At 46.5% G+C, this 16,603-nt stretch overlaps 1 protein-coding gene across 1 annotated transcript; it reads left to right on the top strand.

The window, feature by feature from the left end:
* The first annotated feature begins 540 nt into the window (after positions 1-540).
* On the top strand, positions 541-16,359 carry ITGA2B (integrin subunit alpha 2b). Its single transcript, XM_074224301.1, has 30 exons — positions 541-948; positions 1,711-1,832; positions 1,952-2,049; positions 2,277-2,439; positions 2,574-2,623; positions 2,761-2,806; positions 3,010-3,138; positions 3,305-3,352; positions 3,529-3,572; positions 3,865-3,918; positions 4,127-4,179; positions 4,349-4,557; positions 4,846-5,028; positions 5,417-5,462; positions 5,840-5,950; positions 6,044-6,099; positions 6,195-6,346; positions 6,723-6,848; positions 7,212-7,279; positions 7,578-7,725; positions 7,863-7,955; positions 8,111-8,190; positions 9,116-9,196; positions 9,438-9,567; positions 9,751-9,903; positions 10,340-10,471; positions 11,806-11,919; positions 12,106-12,207; positions 12,415-12,534; positions 16,015-16,359. Exons 1-30 carry the CDS (start codon positions 761-763, stop codon positions 16,060-16,062), a joined length of 3,147 nt encoding a protein of 1,048 aa, XP_074080402.1. The 5' UTR covers positions 541-760; the 3' UTR covers positions 16,063-16,359.
* Positions 16,360-16,603: the final 244 nt, after the last annotated feature.

Raw genomic sequence — 16,603 nt, 5'->3', positions numbered from 1 at the left:
AATGGATTGAGCAGAGAGATACAGGAGGGATGGGCATCGCTTCCTTGCCTTTGACTTTCCTCTTTGTCCTGCTTCCTCAGTTACTGCCATATCTAGCCCCATTCCCTCTTTTGGGCAGAGTACTTTGTGTCCTGCTCTGGAGAGCTTCCCTCACTTTCTCATTCCACGATGCTTCCACTTCACTCTAATTCATCCTTACTATCTTCTATTGAGCAACTAGAGCAGACTAAATATGAGAGGCCTTGGGACCTACTACCCATGATGTGCTATGTCCAATCACTAGGCAAGAGCTGAACGACCCAACCCCATTTCCTTAGAGGAAGCTGCAGAACTGTGGTTAACTGCATAGCTGTGGTAATGATCATTAGTAATAAGAAGCAAGGAAACAGCTGCCACTGATACTACCCTGTTTCTGCTAGGCAAGGGGAGAAGGGGGGGGGAGGGAAAAGTAAAAAGCATTTTCCCTTGAAGGAAAATTAAGGTCTTGCCCCCCTAACCATAGGGTGCCACAGTTCCCAAGGGACTCAGTTCTGAAACCCAGTCCAATGCATTCATCTCCTGAGAAGGTTTCTCTTACCTGCCAAACTAGGAGACTCAGCGGGCAGTGTTATGAAAATGTTCTGATCAGTCACTCAAAGTGTTATTTTGGGAGCTGGCTTGATAAAGAGCAACTTCCTGAGGTTAGCAAGGGTGGGGTTGGAAGAAAAGAAGAATTTGTCTTAAATAGTTCTATTCAGGGGACATCAACAGCAAGAGGAGGATGGTTAGAATTCATTGCCTACTGCCTGCTCTGTGGCTCTTGAGATGGACACATCTACTTCTGATGTCTGGTAATGTTCCCTCTGCCTGGGCCCTGAACTTGGATGCTGCACAACCAACCATCTATACAGGCCCCAATGGCAGCCACTTTGGATTTGCTTTGGATTTCTACCAAGACAGCTTTGATGGGTGAGTTGTGGGCCACGCTAGCATGGAGTGAGGACAGGGACACATAGGTAATAATCATAAACCTTTAGGAACATTAGGGCAAAATCTCACCAATTGAGATCATCTTACCTATTAATCCAGAATCGGAAATTCTTTCATTGAATTCCATAGTGTAAATGAAGTCTCTTTGTTAAAATTTAGCTAACTCTGGGGGAAGTCCCACTTTTAGCCCTTACTGGTGAGGGGCAGCAGGCTGGGCCTAGGGTCAGTCCCTGCAGCTGGGGACCCAGCCAGGACTGGGGCGGGGGAGGATGGTACATCAGGGGGCCAGGTGGGGGGGGGGGTTTGTGTTTCTATGGGAAGTAGTTTGTATGATACATGACAGATAAAGTTTTGTATTGGGAGGAGGGGGAGGAGAAGGTGGGAAGCATTATAGAGCCTAGTCTGGAAGAGCAGACTTAAGTAAGCGGCCCTGGACTTGCTATGGTCATCATGAATACTTAAAGAGAATTCAGTCTGGGCAGGAAAAGAAGAGAAACCAAAGACAGGCAATATTTATTCTCCTGAGGGTGAAACTAAGATTTTCTATATGAAATCACACTCTCCAGCACACATCAAAATCATAGTTTATCATCCCTAAACTTGGACTTTTCCTCTTACATGACTGTGAATTCCTACCCCAGCATCTTCCCACAGTGTTTGATCAGACTCATTTTCCTGTCCCTGAACCTCTTGGGTGATCCAGACCGGATGACCTCAGCTTAGGGCCTTTTCTGCCTGCAGCATAGGCATCGTGGTAGGAGCCCCATGGGCCGTAAGCCCCCAAGGGGTGAAGACTGGAGGCGTGTTCCTTTGTCCCTGGGCAACCCAAGGGGTTACCTGCAGCCCCCTCAACTTTGACCTAGGTGAGTTTTGGATCCAGGAAAGGAAGGAAACAATAGACAGACTCCAGAATGAGAGCAGGGAAGGCTAGAGAGTCCATGAAAAGTGGTCCCTGCTTACTTCAACCTCCTCTCCCTTCCAGAGGATCAGACCAGGAAGGTGGGCTCCATCACCTTCAAAACCTTCAAGGCCAACCAGGGGCTTGGTGCATCCGTTGTCAGTTGGAAGGACTACATTGTGGTGGGCACTGGGCAAGAGTGGGTCTTGGAATGATGGGGCGCAGTTGGGCATGGGTAGGGCGCCGGGCCGACACGGAACAGCTGAAGCTCGGGCATCGCATGGGCGCAGGCATGAAGAGGCGCCCTGGTGGGCGCAGAGCGAACCACGGGGCGGGAGGAGGAGGAAGGAGGAGGGGGCGCGGGGTCCCCAGCCCCGCGGCCCCGCCTCAGCCGCGGGGCCCTCCGCAGGCCTGCGCTCCCTGGCAGCACTGGAACGCGCTGGAGCTGACGGAGGAGGCCGGAAAGACTCCGGTCGGGAGCTGCTTCGTGGCCCAGCTCCGGAGCGGCGGCCGGGTGGAGTTCGCGCCGTGCCGGGAAAACGCCATGAGCCAGCAGTACCGAGACTACTACCGTGAGCCCGCCCGCCCATTGGCCCACCCGGGGTGGACACGCCTCCGGGGAGGGCCCTAACGCGGCCACGCCCCCTCCTTGGACCCGCCCCCGTCAGGTAACTGACCTGACGCATCTCTCTTCCTCCCGGCCCAGGCAAAGACTTGCGCTACTGCGAAGTGGGGTTCAGTTCCACGGTAACCCAGGTGAACGGGGGTGCAGGGCCTGGAGATGAGAGGGATCAGAACTGGGAGGATTCACAAGACCTTGATTTGGATTCTTGAATTGAGGGGTGGGGGGAAGCCTGGAGCTGCCCTTCTCACCTTCCGCGCTTCCCTTTTAGTCTGGAGAGCTGGTTCTGGGAGCTCCTGGAGGCTACTATTTTACAGGTATCACCCATCCTTCCCGGCCAGCCCCTTCCCCCGCTCCCCCTCTCCAGTCTCTGATCACACTAGAGGTTTCCCCCAATGTGTCCCAGGAGAGACCCCCCCCCCACCTGGCCCCCCGATGTACCATCCTCCCCCGCCCCAGTCCCGGCTGGGTCCCCGGCTGCAGGGACCGACCCTAGGCCCAGCCTGTTGCCCCTCGCCAGGTCTGCTAGCCCGGGCTCAGCTTTCCGACATCGTGTCCAGCTACAACCCCTCGGCGCTCCTCAGGACCGTGCCCTCCCAGCGCCTGAGCATGGACGTCTTTGAGGCGCAGCACCGGGACGCCTACCGGGGTAGGGGGCCTCTCCTCTCCCCCAGACCATGCTCACCACCCGCATCATTCCTGCTCCCATCATCCTGACTGCACTCGGTCCACTCCCTCCTCCTTTCATCCATCCTTCCTCCTGGGTGAGGGGGTGGAAGAATGGCTCCCAGGCAATGAATGCTCCCTGTCCGCAGGGTACTCGGTGGCCGTGGGAGAATTTAATGAAAACCCCAGAGACAGAGGTAAGACAGTTCCCTCCACCGAGGGGTTCTGGTTGAGGACAGGAAGGTCGCCCTGAGAGGGAAACTTTTCAAAGCCCCTAAGATCTAAAGAGAAAATTCTAGATAAGTGGCCCTCAAGGACCGCAGGGAAAGGGGTTGTCTCTACATTGCTCAGGGCTTGGGCTATTCTTCTTCAGAATATGTACTGGGAGTCCCCAACTGGAGCACCACGCTGGGAGCGGTGAGTCCCTCAGGTTTCCCAATCCCATCACAATTGCCCCCCCTCCCAATTCAATTTCCCCCCAATCCTCTCAATCCACCACTCCAGAATGACTTTAAAATTTTTCCCCCTTTCCCTTCCTTTCTATTGCCAGATCATTCCACAGTGGGACTAGTGGTTAAGGGGATCCCTCACAATTAGCTAGGTTCTTCACAATGGCCAAAAGGACCCTTCATGATGCCTGCCAGTCCCCAAATTTCCCCAGAAAACCATCTTTGTCTCCTGTGAAACTGAGGCCCTACCATTCCCACAGGTGGAGATTTTTTACCAGAACTACAGCATCATGAATTTGCTTCAAGGAGAGCAGGTTGGAGGAAGAGGGAACCTGGATGGGGCAGAAGAGATTTGGGCTGGTGGAAGGAGGCAGGACATGGATGGGAGGAGAGTCTGGGCCTATGCACAGCCACTGGACAGGAGAAGGGGGGGTGGCCAGACGGTGAGGACTATCTGGAGTGCCCTGAGCTGAAAAAGGAGATAGAAAACCTGGAATGTAATACACATCTCCTTCCATACAGGTCGCATCCTATTTTGGACACACGGTGGCTGTGACTGACATCAACAGGGATGGGTGAGGAGACCAGGAATCCCTCTATCCTACTAGGCATTACTATATCTAGCTCTTCAAAAAGCCTCAAAAAGAGACCAGGATTGAGTTCAGATGCTTTCCATAGCCCCCACCCCTGTAGGGTCAGTGTCCTGTCCTCCTCTTTGGGGTAACAATGCACACCATGTGACAGGAGAGATGACCTGCTGGTAGGTGCCCCACTCTTCATGGAGCAGAGAGCTAACCGAAAACTGGCAGAAGTCGGGCGGGTATATATCTACCTACAACTGCGATCCCCACACACACTGGCCACTCCCAAGCATCTGACTGGCAGCGAGTTATATGGGCACTTTGGCTCAGCTATTGCTCCCCTTGGTGATCTGGATCAAGATGGGTACAATGGTGAGGTCACAGGCAGGAAGAGAAAAGGGAGGAGAAGGAAAAGGAGGAGGAGGTGGAAGGGGAGAAGGAGGAGGAGGAAGAAGTAGAGAAAGAGGAGGGGAGGGGAAAGAAGTAGAAGAGAGGAGGAAGAGAAAGGGGAGGAGGAAGAGGAGAGGAGGAGGAGGAGGAAGTAAGGGAGGGGGAGGAGGAGGAGATAAGGGAGGAGGAAGCAGAGGAAGAGAAGAGCAAGAAGAGTAAACCTTGGTTCTGAGTTGAAGATACAATATCTGCTCCTCTTTCCTTTCTCAGATATAGCAGTAGGTGCCCCATTTGGGGGCCCTAATGGACAGGGCCGAGTGTTTATATTCCAAGGACAGGATGATGGCCTGAGCCCACGTCCTTCGCAGATTCTTGATAGCCCTTTCCACCAAGGTTCTGGCTTTGGCTTTGCCCTGAAAGGGGTCATCGACATTGATGATAATGGATACCCAGGTGCCTGCCTTTTTCCTACTTAGGCTGTTTCTATTCTAATCTAGTGTGAACATTCTTGGGACAGACCCAAACTGGGTAAGAGAATTCTTCAGACACTGCCTCCCAATGCCAGAGAGCGCTGTAGCTAGAAATCTTTCAATCCTGGTGTCCACACTTAGATCTACCATTTATTTCATAGTCTCCAGACCTCTTCATTTTGCCTTTTTTTCTCTAAGCTGAATCCTATATCAGGATCCCTAATTATTTAGTTTTATTAGCCCAGATTTCCACAAAGGAGAAGGATAAGAGTAAATAAGAAATCCAAAAGAGCTTCCAAGCTAATGAAGGGAGGAGAATATGACATGATGTATAGTATTTTCATTTCTGACCTTATCTCTTATACCCACAGACCTGCTGGTGGGAGCATTTGGAGCCAGTCAAGTAGTCGTGTATAGGTGAGCATTGGCATGGAGCAGTTCCCATAAGGGATCTCTTTGCCTCTCTTGAGAAATATATATTTACAGGGGCTACATTAGGGTAGGGATAAAGAGGTATATGAACTAGATGGGGGTAAAGTTGGATAAAACACTAGGCCTGGAATCAGAAAGAGACCTGAGCTCAAATCTGACTTTAAACACCTACTAGCAGTATGAACTTGGACTAGTCCTGATTGCTTCAGTCTCCTCATCTGTAAAATGAACTGGAGAAAGAAATGGCAAACCACTTCAATACCTTTGCCGAAAAAAAACAAATAGGGTCACGAAGAGTCAAATGCAACTGAACAACAACTAACCAACAAGAGGGGCATATGATTCTGATGCATCTTCCCCAGGGCCCAGCCGGTGGTGTTGGCTGCTGTCCAATTAGTGGTGCCAGAGGTACTGAACCCCGCTGTGAAGAACTGTGAACTTCCCAACCCAAAGACCAAAGATGCAGTCACCTGGTGAGGAGGAGAGGGAACAGATGCAGGATCCATGAGAGTAATGAGTTTAGCCTGAGGTTTTCAATGCTTAATCTTTCCTCTTCCCTCCCCCAGTTTCAGTATCCAGATGTGTGTGAGTGTCACTGGGCACAACATCCCAAAGAAGCTTCGTGAGTAGCCCTGCCCAAATTTTGGGAGCACACCTGATGGGCTTGCCTATGCATTAGCTCATCTCTCCCTCCCCTCCCCTTTCTCTTGTGCCCAGGTATAAATGCTGAACTGCAACTGGACCGGCTGAAACCACGACAGGGCCGGAGGGTGTTATTGCTGGGTTCTCTGCAATCAAGTGCCACTCTAGAATTAGAACTAGACAGTGGACAGGACCCTCTCTGCCATGACACCAAGGCCTTCTTGAGGGTAGAGTAGGGACAAGATTGGGTTGAAGTTTGAAGAGTACCAGGTCAAATATTTTCATTAGAAAAACAAAATATTTTCAGTAGGGTCCTGTTCAATAATGACATTGTACCAAATGCCCACTAGAGAATTTCAGTTCATCTTAAATTGATGAAAATAACTGTAATGGTAACTTTAAAAAATGCTAATAACCCATTCTTGACATTGCCACTACTGTCACTGAGCTTTTCTACCCTGGCCCCCTGAAGTAAAGGCTGGGCTTGGTGATATAAGGAAATGAAAGTAGGAATTTCAAGATAAAGGGAGGAATCTTTGATAAGGGGGAGGCCTTGGGAGGCTGGGTATTCCTTACTCTCCACTCCTGTTATCTTACCTCCAGGATGAGAATGAATTTCGGGATAAGCTGAGCCCTATTGTGCTCAGCCTTAATGTGTCCCTAAGGAAGCAGGGGGCTGAAGGCCCCCTGCCCCTTGTGCTGAATGGAGACACTCACGTACAGAAGCAGGTAAGAGGGTGGCCAGTCTGAGAGCCAGGTGGGACTATGAGAAAGTAGGTGATAGAAAAGGAAAGTGAAAGGGATAGCTTGGTGACTCAGTGGATAAAGCATAGGTCCTGAAGTCAAGAGGATGTGAGTTCAAATCTGGCCTCACAAACCATAATTACCTAGCTGTGTGACCTCAGGCAAGTCACTCAACCCCATTGCCTTAAATAAATAAAATTTTTAAAAAAAGAAAAAAAAAAAGGAAAAGAAAATGAAGATGAGACTGAGGATGCCAGTCAAAATTGGGGATAATGAGATATAGGAAGTAGAATGGGAAAATTATTCCATCCTGAACCCAAACTCCTGATGTGGCAACTTTCCTTCTAGACTCGTATCATCCTGGACTGTGGGGAAGATGATCTTTGCGTGCCCCAGTTGCAACTCACTGCCAGCATGTGAGCAGACCTTTTCCCCAACCTGATCTGATATTCTCATCCAGCCTTTGCCCCTTGTGACCTTGGATGAATCATCTGAACATCTCTGGCCTCCAATTTTTCTCTCCATCTTCCCTTATCTCCTTTTCCCTGAAACCCATCCCACAAGGCTCACACTCCCAAAGCCCAGTCTCCATCTCCTTCTCCCTCCCCCATACACTATGGATGCCATTTGTGCTCCATCCTGTCTACATGACTATAGCTGATGCCCCTTAACTGGCCCATGATACCAGCTTTGCTCTCCCTGGGCTTCCTCCAGAAAAGGTTCTCCACTCCTAATTGGGGCAGACAATGTGTTGGAGTTGCAAGTGGACACTTCCAATGAGGGTGAGGGTGCCTATGAGGCTGAGCTGGCAGTATATCTACCCCCAGGTGCCCATTTCATGCAAGCACTAAGTGACGTCAAGGTGAGGGCAATCTGAAGCTGCTTCTATCCTTCTCGGGCACCATGGGTCACTCTGAGCCTGAAAGGTATTTACTATTCTGGTTTGCTAGCCCAAATGAAACCAATGAATTCAAATCCCTCCCTGTCTCCTCTTCATAGAACTTTGAGAAACTGCTTTGTATACAGAAGAAGGAGAATGAAAGTCAATTGGTTCTATGTGAACTGGGCAATCCCATGAAGAAGGATGCTAGGGTAAAGGGGCATGGCATGGCAGGGCTATAGGAGATAATAGGTGACAGGGAGAGGGGGGAGGGGAGGAGTTAGTCTGTGCCAGAAACCAGGGGTTCTAAGACTTTTATAGCCTTTAGTCTGGAATGGGGGGGTCATGCCCTTCTTTGCCTTTCCAGATGGGAATTCTTATGCTGATGAGTGTGGGAAACCTGGAAGAAGCTGGGGACAGTGTCTCCTTTATGCTGCAGATGAAGAGGTAATGAGGATATGATTGAACATGTATCACCTGTATCAGATTGTTTACCATCTCCAGGAATGGGAGCAGAAGGGAAGCAGGGAGAGTTAGAATTTGGAATTCAAAACTTTTTATAATGTTAAAAAAATTGTTTTGACATATATTTGGGGGGGAAATAAAATGTATCAAAATATATTTTAAGATAATTAGGCTGCCCTATTCTATACTTCCCTGCCTTTATCCCTGCCACATTGGAAAAATACTGATATATTTATTTAGAGTCAAAGTTCTGGGGGCAGTTGGGTGACTCAGTGGATAGAGCACCGGCCCTGGAGTCAGGAGTCAAATCCGGCCTCAGACATTTAATAATTGCCTAGCTGAGTGGCCTTGGGCTCTTAACCCCATTGCCTTAAATAAATAAATAAAAAAAAATTTTTAAGTAGAGTGAATTTCTAGAGGTCATAAAATATTGGTGCTAGAAGAGACCTTAGAGTTCATCTGGTTTAAGTCTTTCATTTTATAGATAAGGAAATTGATACCCAGGGAGTATGTGATTTATGATCACACAGACAGGATTAGAACTTGGGTCTCCTGCCTCCAAATTCAGTGCTCTTTCCTCTTCTTTGCTGCCTCTGTATTCCAGGCAAGAGGGCTCATCAGCAATCTAGTTTACTTCCTCCAAGGAAAAAGTGAATTCCCTTTGTTTCTCAGGGATAAGTTTTAGTCTCCTAGGTATCAAAGTTTAAACCTATTTCAACAGTCTATTGTACAAGTTAAGTACCTCTGTGTTCTTAGTCACCTGTGACTGTGTAGCCTTAAACCTCAAGGAAGCCAGATATGTCTCCAGGGAAGTTGTCCTACTTTTCTCCATCACCACAAGACCCCAGTAGTGCCCTAGGCTTCATATCTTTCTCCCCTCCATCTCCTTTTTCCTTTCCCTCAACAGCAAGAATAGTCAAAATCCCAACAGCGAAGCTTTGCAACTGGAAGTTCCAGTGAGGGCCAAAGCACATGTCGAGCTGTTTGGGTAAGGAGACTAAGTCTGGAGAAGGAGGCATTGGGTCTTTGAGGGGAGGGAAAGTTGATAAAAAGGGGGGTAGGACAAGAGAGAGGGAACTGGGATGGGAGGGAGGGAACTATAGGAGGGAAGGATTGGAATGGGAAGGAAGGGGATGGAAGAGAAAGAGAGAGAGGGAATGGGAGGAAGGGATGGAATGGGAAGAAAGGGTAATATATGTCAAAGAAAGAGGGACTCTGCTATCTGGCAGGAATTCTTTCCCCGCTGCCTTGGTGCTCTCCCCTCCCCCTGAGGTGACCCCAGAGAATGGGGACCTAATACCTATAGACAGGAGTACCTACAAAATGGAAGACACTCCCAAGGTGGAACATGCATTTGAGGTATGTAGCAGCTGAGTAAAATGTGATTAGAGGATGAGCTGGGAAAAACAACAACCTCACCGTATTCAACTTGTGGTCTCCCAGGTATGGATAAAAGGGGATGAAGTGGAGGTACAAGGTGATGTCATCAGGGAAGGGAACTGGGAGCCCCATGTTTGACACCCTATCTTCCTTCTCCACAAGCTCCACAATCAGGGCCCAGGGACAGTGACTGGACTTCAGCTTTGGATAGACTTCCCTAGCCATTCCCAAACTGATGACCTGCTCTACGTATTGGGTGTTCAGACCAAAGGGGGCCTCCAATGCTCTGTTCAGCCTCCTCCCAACCCCCTCAATGTAAGAATCTACAGGGACGGCAGGATTGGGGCAGGGGTGAGGTGGGAAATAGGTGGGTAGAGAAAGGGAATGCCCAGGGCAGATTCCTGGTAGATTGGAATTAAGAGAGACCTGAGATCACACAGAAAGAAGTCTAAGTAAAGGAAAAAGAGGAAAGAAGGAAAGAGGGAAGGAAGGACAGGATAGGCTGTCCCAGAATTCATTCAAAATGCATGTACAAGGACTGAAGGGAGGTTTGAGGAGAGAGACAAAACTTCCCCTAAATTCAAGTAGGAAAAAGTGAGGAAGGGAGCACTATTCAGGTAGGGAATGGAAAGCCAGATATTCCTCTGGGTGAGAATGAGAAAGGGGAGATGGGAGTATTGCTATCTAGGGAGATTAGGAAAATTTGTTCAGCACATAGAATTTGAGGACAGCTATGCCTTCACCTCTGCAGCTGAAAGTTGGGCAACCTACACCTGCTCCCAGATCTACCCCCAACCACCCTTTCCAGCATGAACGAGAGAAGAGAAGTGCTCTTATTCCAGAGCATCTAGGGCCTTCTGGGCTCCAAGAACCAATACACCTGGTGAGCTATCTATCTATATACATATACATATACATATACATATACATATACATATACATATACATATACATATACATATACATATACATATACATATACATATATATATATATATATATATATATATATATATATATATATATATATATATATATATATATATATATACACCCTTGGTTGGGAACAAGGACAGGACCACTTGGGGAGGAAGCCCTGTGCTCAACTCTTTTATTCATTTACTGTCATTCTTTCAAAATAGCCTTTCCCCTGAGTGTGTCTAATGATGATAACCTGTTGTGATAGGGTCTGTGGGTGGTCTGGGTTCTCCATGTAAGATCTGAGAACCATGTAAATGGGGAAAGTTGTCATGGAGGAGCTGGGGAAAGGAGATCAATAAATACTTCTTAATTTGGATTTGGATTTGGAGTCAGAGGACACCTCTGTTCCATACTATCTGTGTAATTTTCAATGTCACATCTATCCAGGTCTCAGTTTCCCATCTATAAAATCAATACGTAGGAATGTTGTTGTTCAATCATTTCATTCATGTCTAACTTCATAACTCCCATTTGAAGTTTTCTTGGCAAAGATACTGAAGTGGTTTGCTGTTTCTTTCTCCAGTTCATTTTATAGATGAGGAAATTGAGGCAAGGAGGGTTAAGTGACTTGCCCAGGGTCACATAGCTAGTAAAAACCTGAGAGCAAATCTGATCCCAGGCCTTCCTGACTCTAGGCTCTATCCATTGGATCACCAAGCTGCCCTAAAGAATTGGAATAAGTGAACTTTAAGGTCCTTTCTGCTTCTCAGTTCTATGTTTCTTCATGAAACATTTTGAGAGATACAAAGAGATCTAAGACATTACACTTGCCCTCAAGGGACCTTCAGTGCAAATGCCTCTGGCAGTGTCTGCCAGTAAGGGTATCCTCATGGGCACTTCTTTTTATATTTTTGTGTCTCTATGTCTACATATGTGTGTGTATATATACATGAACATGTAGAGTCCACATAGATAGACTTCTGAGCTTGAAGTCAGGGAAATTCACCCTCAACTTCCACCTCAGACATTTACTATGTGATCCTGAGCAAATCCATTCTTCTCAACATTTTCTTAGCCTTGGTGCTTTTCTTGTAAAATAAAAAGCCTTGTAGGATTGTTGGGCAGTTCAGGGGTGGCAATGTCCATGGAGGCTTGGAAAACTTTAAAGGGCTATCAATGTACATTTCAAGTCTCTGGAAAATAATGAACGCCCTCATTTTTTGCCTGGGAGGGAAGGGGATGAGAGAGCTGGAGCAGGGAACAGAGATAACCTGATGGTTGGCCATATCCTGGCAGAATTGCGATACTTGGCCTTGCACCCGGGTGGAGTGTGAGCTGAAGCAAATGGAGCGAGGCCAGAGGGCCATGGTCACCATATCCACCATGCTATGGATGCCCAGCCTCCTCAAGGTACCTGGGGGGAGGGGGAATGGAGCCGACAGCAGGGCACCAGTCCTGGACTGCTGGGTTCTAGAAAGAGTTCAAGAGATGTACATGAGTCATATTGATGTGTGACTATGGGTAAGGGTGCTCAGATTCATGCTAGGGGGCAATATTTCCTTACCTCCCCTTTCTTCCTTAACCTTCCCACACTAGAGACCCATGGAACAGTTTACCTTACAGTCTAAAGCCTGGTTCAACGTCTCTGGGCTGCCTTACAACGTGCCTGCTGAGAACCTGCCTCATGGAAATGTCCTGGTTAGTTCAGGAGGGTGAAGTGTAGCAGCTAGGCCCAAGAGGATGGAGAGGAGGTGGGGACCAGGAGCCTATCCTTAGGGGGATTCAGAGGGCTGTGAGGGATGTGTTTACCAAAATGTGGAGTAAAGGTCTCCACCATCCTGGGGAACCACTACGCCTCTGCCCCACTAGGTGTTTCTGAAATGGAGTTGGGGGTTGTACACACAGGTGGAGACTGAGCTGCTTCGGGTACTCCTGGAAGAAAGGGAGATTCCTACCTGGTGGGTGGTCGTGGGTGTGATAGCTGGTCTACTTTTGCTGGCCTTGTTCATCCTTGTAATGTGGAAGGTAAGGCTTACCCAAGGGGGGCTGGAGTCTATTGTTGGAGTGAGCAATTGCCCAGTTATAGGTGCAATGAGATCTGAGAAGATCTACAAAAGAATTCCCAGATCCTAGGGATACAGTACTTTATAATGCATGCTGTTCTCTCCTGGGGGTTCCTATCTTTTCTGAAATCACATATGTGTGTAGAGGGAGAGGAGAGGAGGAGGGGACAGTTATGTCAAGTTATTAATAACCTTTGTTTGAATGAATGAGGGCAGAGACTGACTTTGCTTTCCATTATTATTGAATTGACTTATTGAAGTCATCCCAGGGGGTGTGTAACTTTGTTTCCCTGGACTCACACTGTTGTTTTGTTGTTTGATTTGTGTCCAACTCTTCATGACCCCATTTGGGGTTTTCTTGGCAAAAATACTGGAGTTGTTTGTCATTTCCTTCTCCAGTTCATTTTTACAGATGAGGGATCTGAGACAAACAGGTGAAGTGGCTTGTCTAGAGTCACACAGCTAGTGAGTGTCTGAGGCTGGATTTGAACTCAAGCAGATGTCTCTGGTTACCCCATTGCACCACTGAGCTGACTAATAAAGGCTTAATAAAGGCTTGTGGACAACTGACTGGACAGGTGGCAGTGGGGAGAAGTGGACTAGTTAGAGAACTCTTGCACCTAAAAGGGTGAGGAAATTGTTAGAAAATGACAGTCAATAAGCATTTATTAAGCACTTACTGTGTACCACACAATATGCTGAGCTTTGGGGATAAAGCAAAGGTAAAAGATAGTCTTTGCTTTCAAAGAGCTCACAGTCTAATGAGGAGACAACACACTAATAACTAGGTAGAAACAAGCTATCCACAAGATAAAATGGAAATAATCCACAAAGGGATTACACTAGAATTAAGAGGCATTGAAAAAGGTTACCCATAAAAGGTGGAGTTTTTTATCTGGAACTTGAAGGAAGCCGGGGAAGCCAAGAGGCAGAGGTGAGGAAGGACAACACAGGGAATAGTCGAGGAAAATACTGTTCAGACATTCCAGTCATGTCTAACTCTTTGTTAGACCCCATTTGGGGTTTTCTTAGCAAAGATACTGGAGTGACTAGTCATTTCCTTCTCCAGCTCATTTTACAGATGAGAAAACTGAGGCAAACAGGGTCAAATGACTTGTCCAGAATTACACAGCTAGTAAGAGTTTGAAGCTGGATTTGAACTCAGGAAAATGAGTCTTCCTGACTCCAGGCCTGGTGTTGAGTTCCCCTGTTCATCAGGGGATAGATTTGACTCAGGAGAGAAAAGAAAACACATTAACACACAGGTGGGGACTGTCAGCAGGACAACTGACAGAGCCAGTTTATTGAAAACATTAAACAGTTCTTATAGAAGAAAACCACAAAATTAACATACAGAGTAAAAACAATGATGTAACTTTGTTATGGGCAGAAATTAACCCAGCAGGATGTGAGCCAGGTCAAGAAGTTTGGAAATAGGGCTTATCGAATAGTGAGACCAAAGAATGATGCAGTTGTGTTATCAAATCAGAGTTCCGTGGAAGCTTTCAGCTCAAGGGTTCTTCAGAGCTCAGGTTATTTTAGCCAAAATTGACCTCTCAACCCCAAACTTGCTTGAGTGGCCTCCACAGCCTGGCTTTCCCATCTACTTCCCAGTCAGAAGTTGGAGTGTCTTATTCAAGGGGCAGAAAGAAGGTCAGCATCACTGAATCACAGGGTAAGATGTAAGCAGTCTGAAAAGGAGTTGAGGTACAGGTTATACAGGATTTCAAAGCTATACAGAGGATTTTATACTTCCTATAATATGAATATATGTACATACATACATGTATATATATATATATATACAGCTATACAGAGGATTTTATACTTCCCATAATATGAATATATATACATACATACATGTATATACATATATACATGTATGTATTTATCCTGGAAGTCAGGAACCACTAGAATTTATTGGGTAGTGATTACTTTAGGAAGATTATTTTGACAGCTGATAGACTGGAGGGAAGTGGGGAGAGACTTTAGGCAGGGAGACTAACCAGAGGGCAAATGGTGGCAGTGTCAGAGGGCAGAAGGGGAGGGGGTAGAATTCAAGATTTTGAAGGTCAAATTAGCAGACTTTGACAACAGATCGGATGTGGAGAGTGAGAATGAGCAGTTGAGGATGACACCTAGTTGTGAGCCTGGAGGACTAGAATGATAGTGGTTTCCTTGACAACAAAAGGGAAAATTTTGGGGAAAAGATCACGAGTTCAGTTTTGAATAAGTTGTGTTTAAAATGTCTAAAGGACATCCAGTTTGAGATGTCCAATATGCAGTTGAAATTATGAGAAAGAAGGTCAAGAGAGATTTAGAGCGATAAATACATTTAAGAAACATCAGAATGGAGATGATAATTGAATCCATGGGATTTGATGAGGGCACCAAGTTAAGTATTGTAGATAGAGAAGAGAGCCCAGGACAGAGTGCTGTAGAATGCCCACTGTAACTAGGTATGACCTGATGAAGATACGGCAAAGGAGATTCAGGAGGAGAATCAGGAGAGAGTGTCCCAAAATAGAATATAAACTCCTTGAGTGTGAGGACAGTGTTCACATTTTCTCTGTATCCTCAGTGTCTGGCACTTAATAAATTTTTGTTGATTGTTTGATTGAAAGTAATGAAAAGGGGGAAAGAGATAAGTGGACATAGGCAACTTTGGCCTACTTCCTAGTTTTGCTGAGGTTTTAGTAGGGCAAGCTAGGTGGTGCCCAGAGTGCCAAGCCTTAGATTCAAACAGATTTGTTCTTCCAAGTTCATTTGGTCTTAGACACTTACTTAGACCCTGGACCAGTCACTTAGTACTGTTTGCCTCAATTTTGACTTCTGTAAAATAAATTGGAGAAGAAAACAGCAAACCTGTCCAGTATCTTGGCCAAGAAAACCTCAAAAGGGGGTCATGAAGAATTGGACAGGACAGAACAACCAGTGGTAGGGGAAGGGTGACTGGGAGGTGGTGGAGATAGAATTAAGAGGATAGTTAGGACGTAGATTCTGTTTTCCATTCCTTTATTTGTTTATCCTGTATTTAAAATCTTAGAATCAGTACTTGGAAGTAGACTGGTTTTTAACTCTATCAAAGAAAACATCTCTCCAAGAGCTCCCAAGCCTATGAGGGAGACAAGACCATGAAACTACCCTGATCTATATTCTCTTGTTTCTATTCCACTCTCCAGGAGAGTTAAAGAAGGACTAAAGACTCTAGACCTGAGTTGAATTTTAGCTATGCTGAGACTTTGGTAGCTCACCTCCCCTTGCTAGTCTGAGTTTCCTCCTCTAACCAATGAGGCAATAATTGTACTCAATGACCTAGTTCTTGACTTGAATCTGAACCAGCCCCATTCTGAATCTCTTTTCCTTTTCTATAAAATGTTGGATGACCCCTAAGACTGAATGTTCAATGATTCTATTTTCTCCTGCTTTTCTGCTTTTCCAGGTTGGCTTTTTCAAAAGGAATCGCCCGCCCCTTGAAGAAGAGGAATAAATAAATACTTCCTCTCTTTCCTCCCTTTGACTCTGAAGGAAGGCCTTGTTCTTTTACTTGGGTTTGTTGCCCTCTTTGACCTTCCTTCTCTCGACTGGCTATATCCACCTGCCCTTGACCCCTGAAATCACTCTTATTGTGTGTGGAGGGGGGAGGGAAGAAAGGCATGATTGAACCTGGCCAGACAAGCCATTCCAAATCCAGGCTTCTTTTGCTGTGCTGCCTCTGACACAGATTCTTCTGATTTTGTCATAATTCTTAGAAAAAAATGGACCCCAATAAATGAATTGGACTCGATATACCATATGGTTCTGTCTTCTATGATTGAAGAATTAGGATATGGAAAGGACCTGACCTGGGAAAACTTTTGAGACTGATATTTCTATAGTGTAGTGGTCAGTGGAGGAACTGGAACTGGAGAAACTTGAAGGAGGAATAACTAGGTTAATATCTCTGTGAGTCATTTTTATTTATTTGTTTGTCTTCCTCCTTTCCCTAGTAGTAAAGCCCCATTCAACCTCGGGCCCCACATATCTGGGTG

This window comes from Macrotis lagotis, chromosome 2, assembly GCF_037893015.1.
Source record: "Macrotis lagotis isolate mMagLag1 chromosome 2, bilby.v1.9.chrom.fasta, whole genome shotgun sequence".
In the NCBI taxonomy this organism is placed as follows: Eukaryota; Metazoa; Chordata; class Mammalia; order Peramelemorphia; family Peramelidae; genus Macrotis; species Macrotis lagotis.
This window is presented reverse-complemented; position numbering and strand designations above follow the sequence as displayed.

Bases quoted from the DNA above. Each gene is read 5' to 3' on its own strand.
- ITGA2B (XM_074224301.1), top strand. From the start codon at position 761: ATGGTTAGAATTCATTGCCTACTGCCTGCTCTGTGGCTCTTGAGATGG. The intron at 5,029-5,416 runs GTGCCTGCCTTT...TTATACCCACAG, and splicing joins TGATGATAATGGATACCCAG to ACCTGCTGGTGGGAGCATTT. The intron at 5,951-6,043 runs GTGAGGAGGAGA...TCCCTCCCCCAG, and splicing joins ACCAAAGATGCAGTCACCTG to TTTCAGTATCCAGATGTGTG.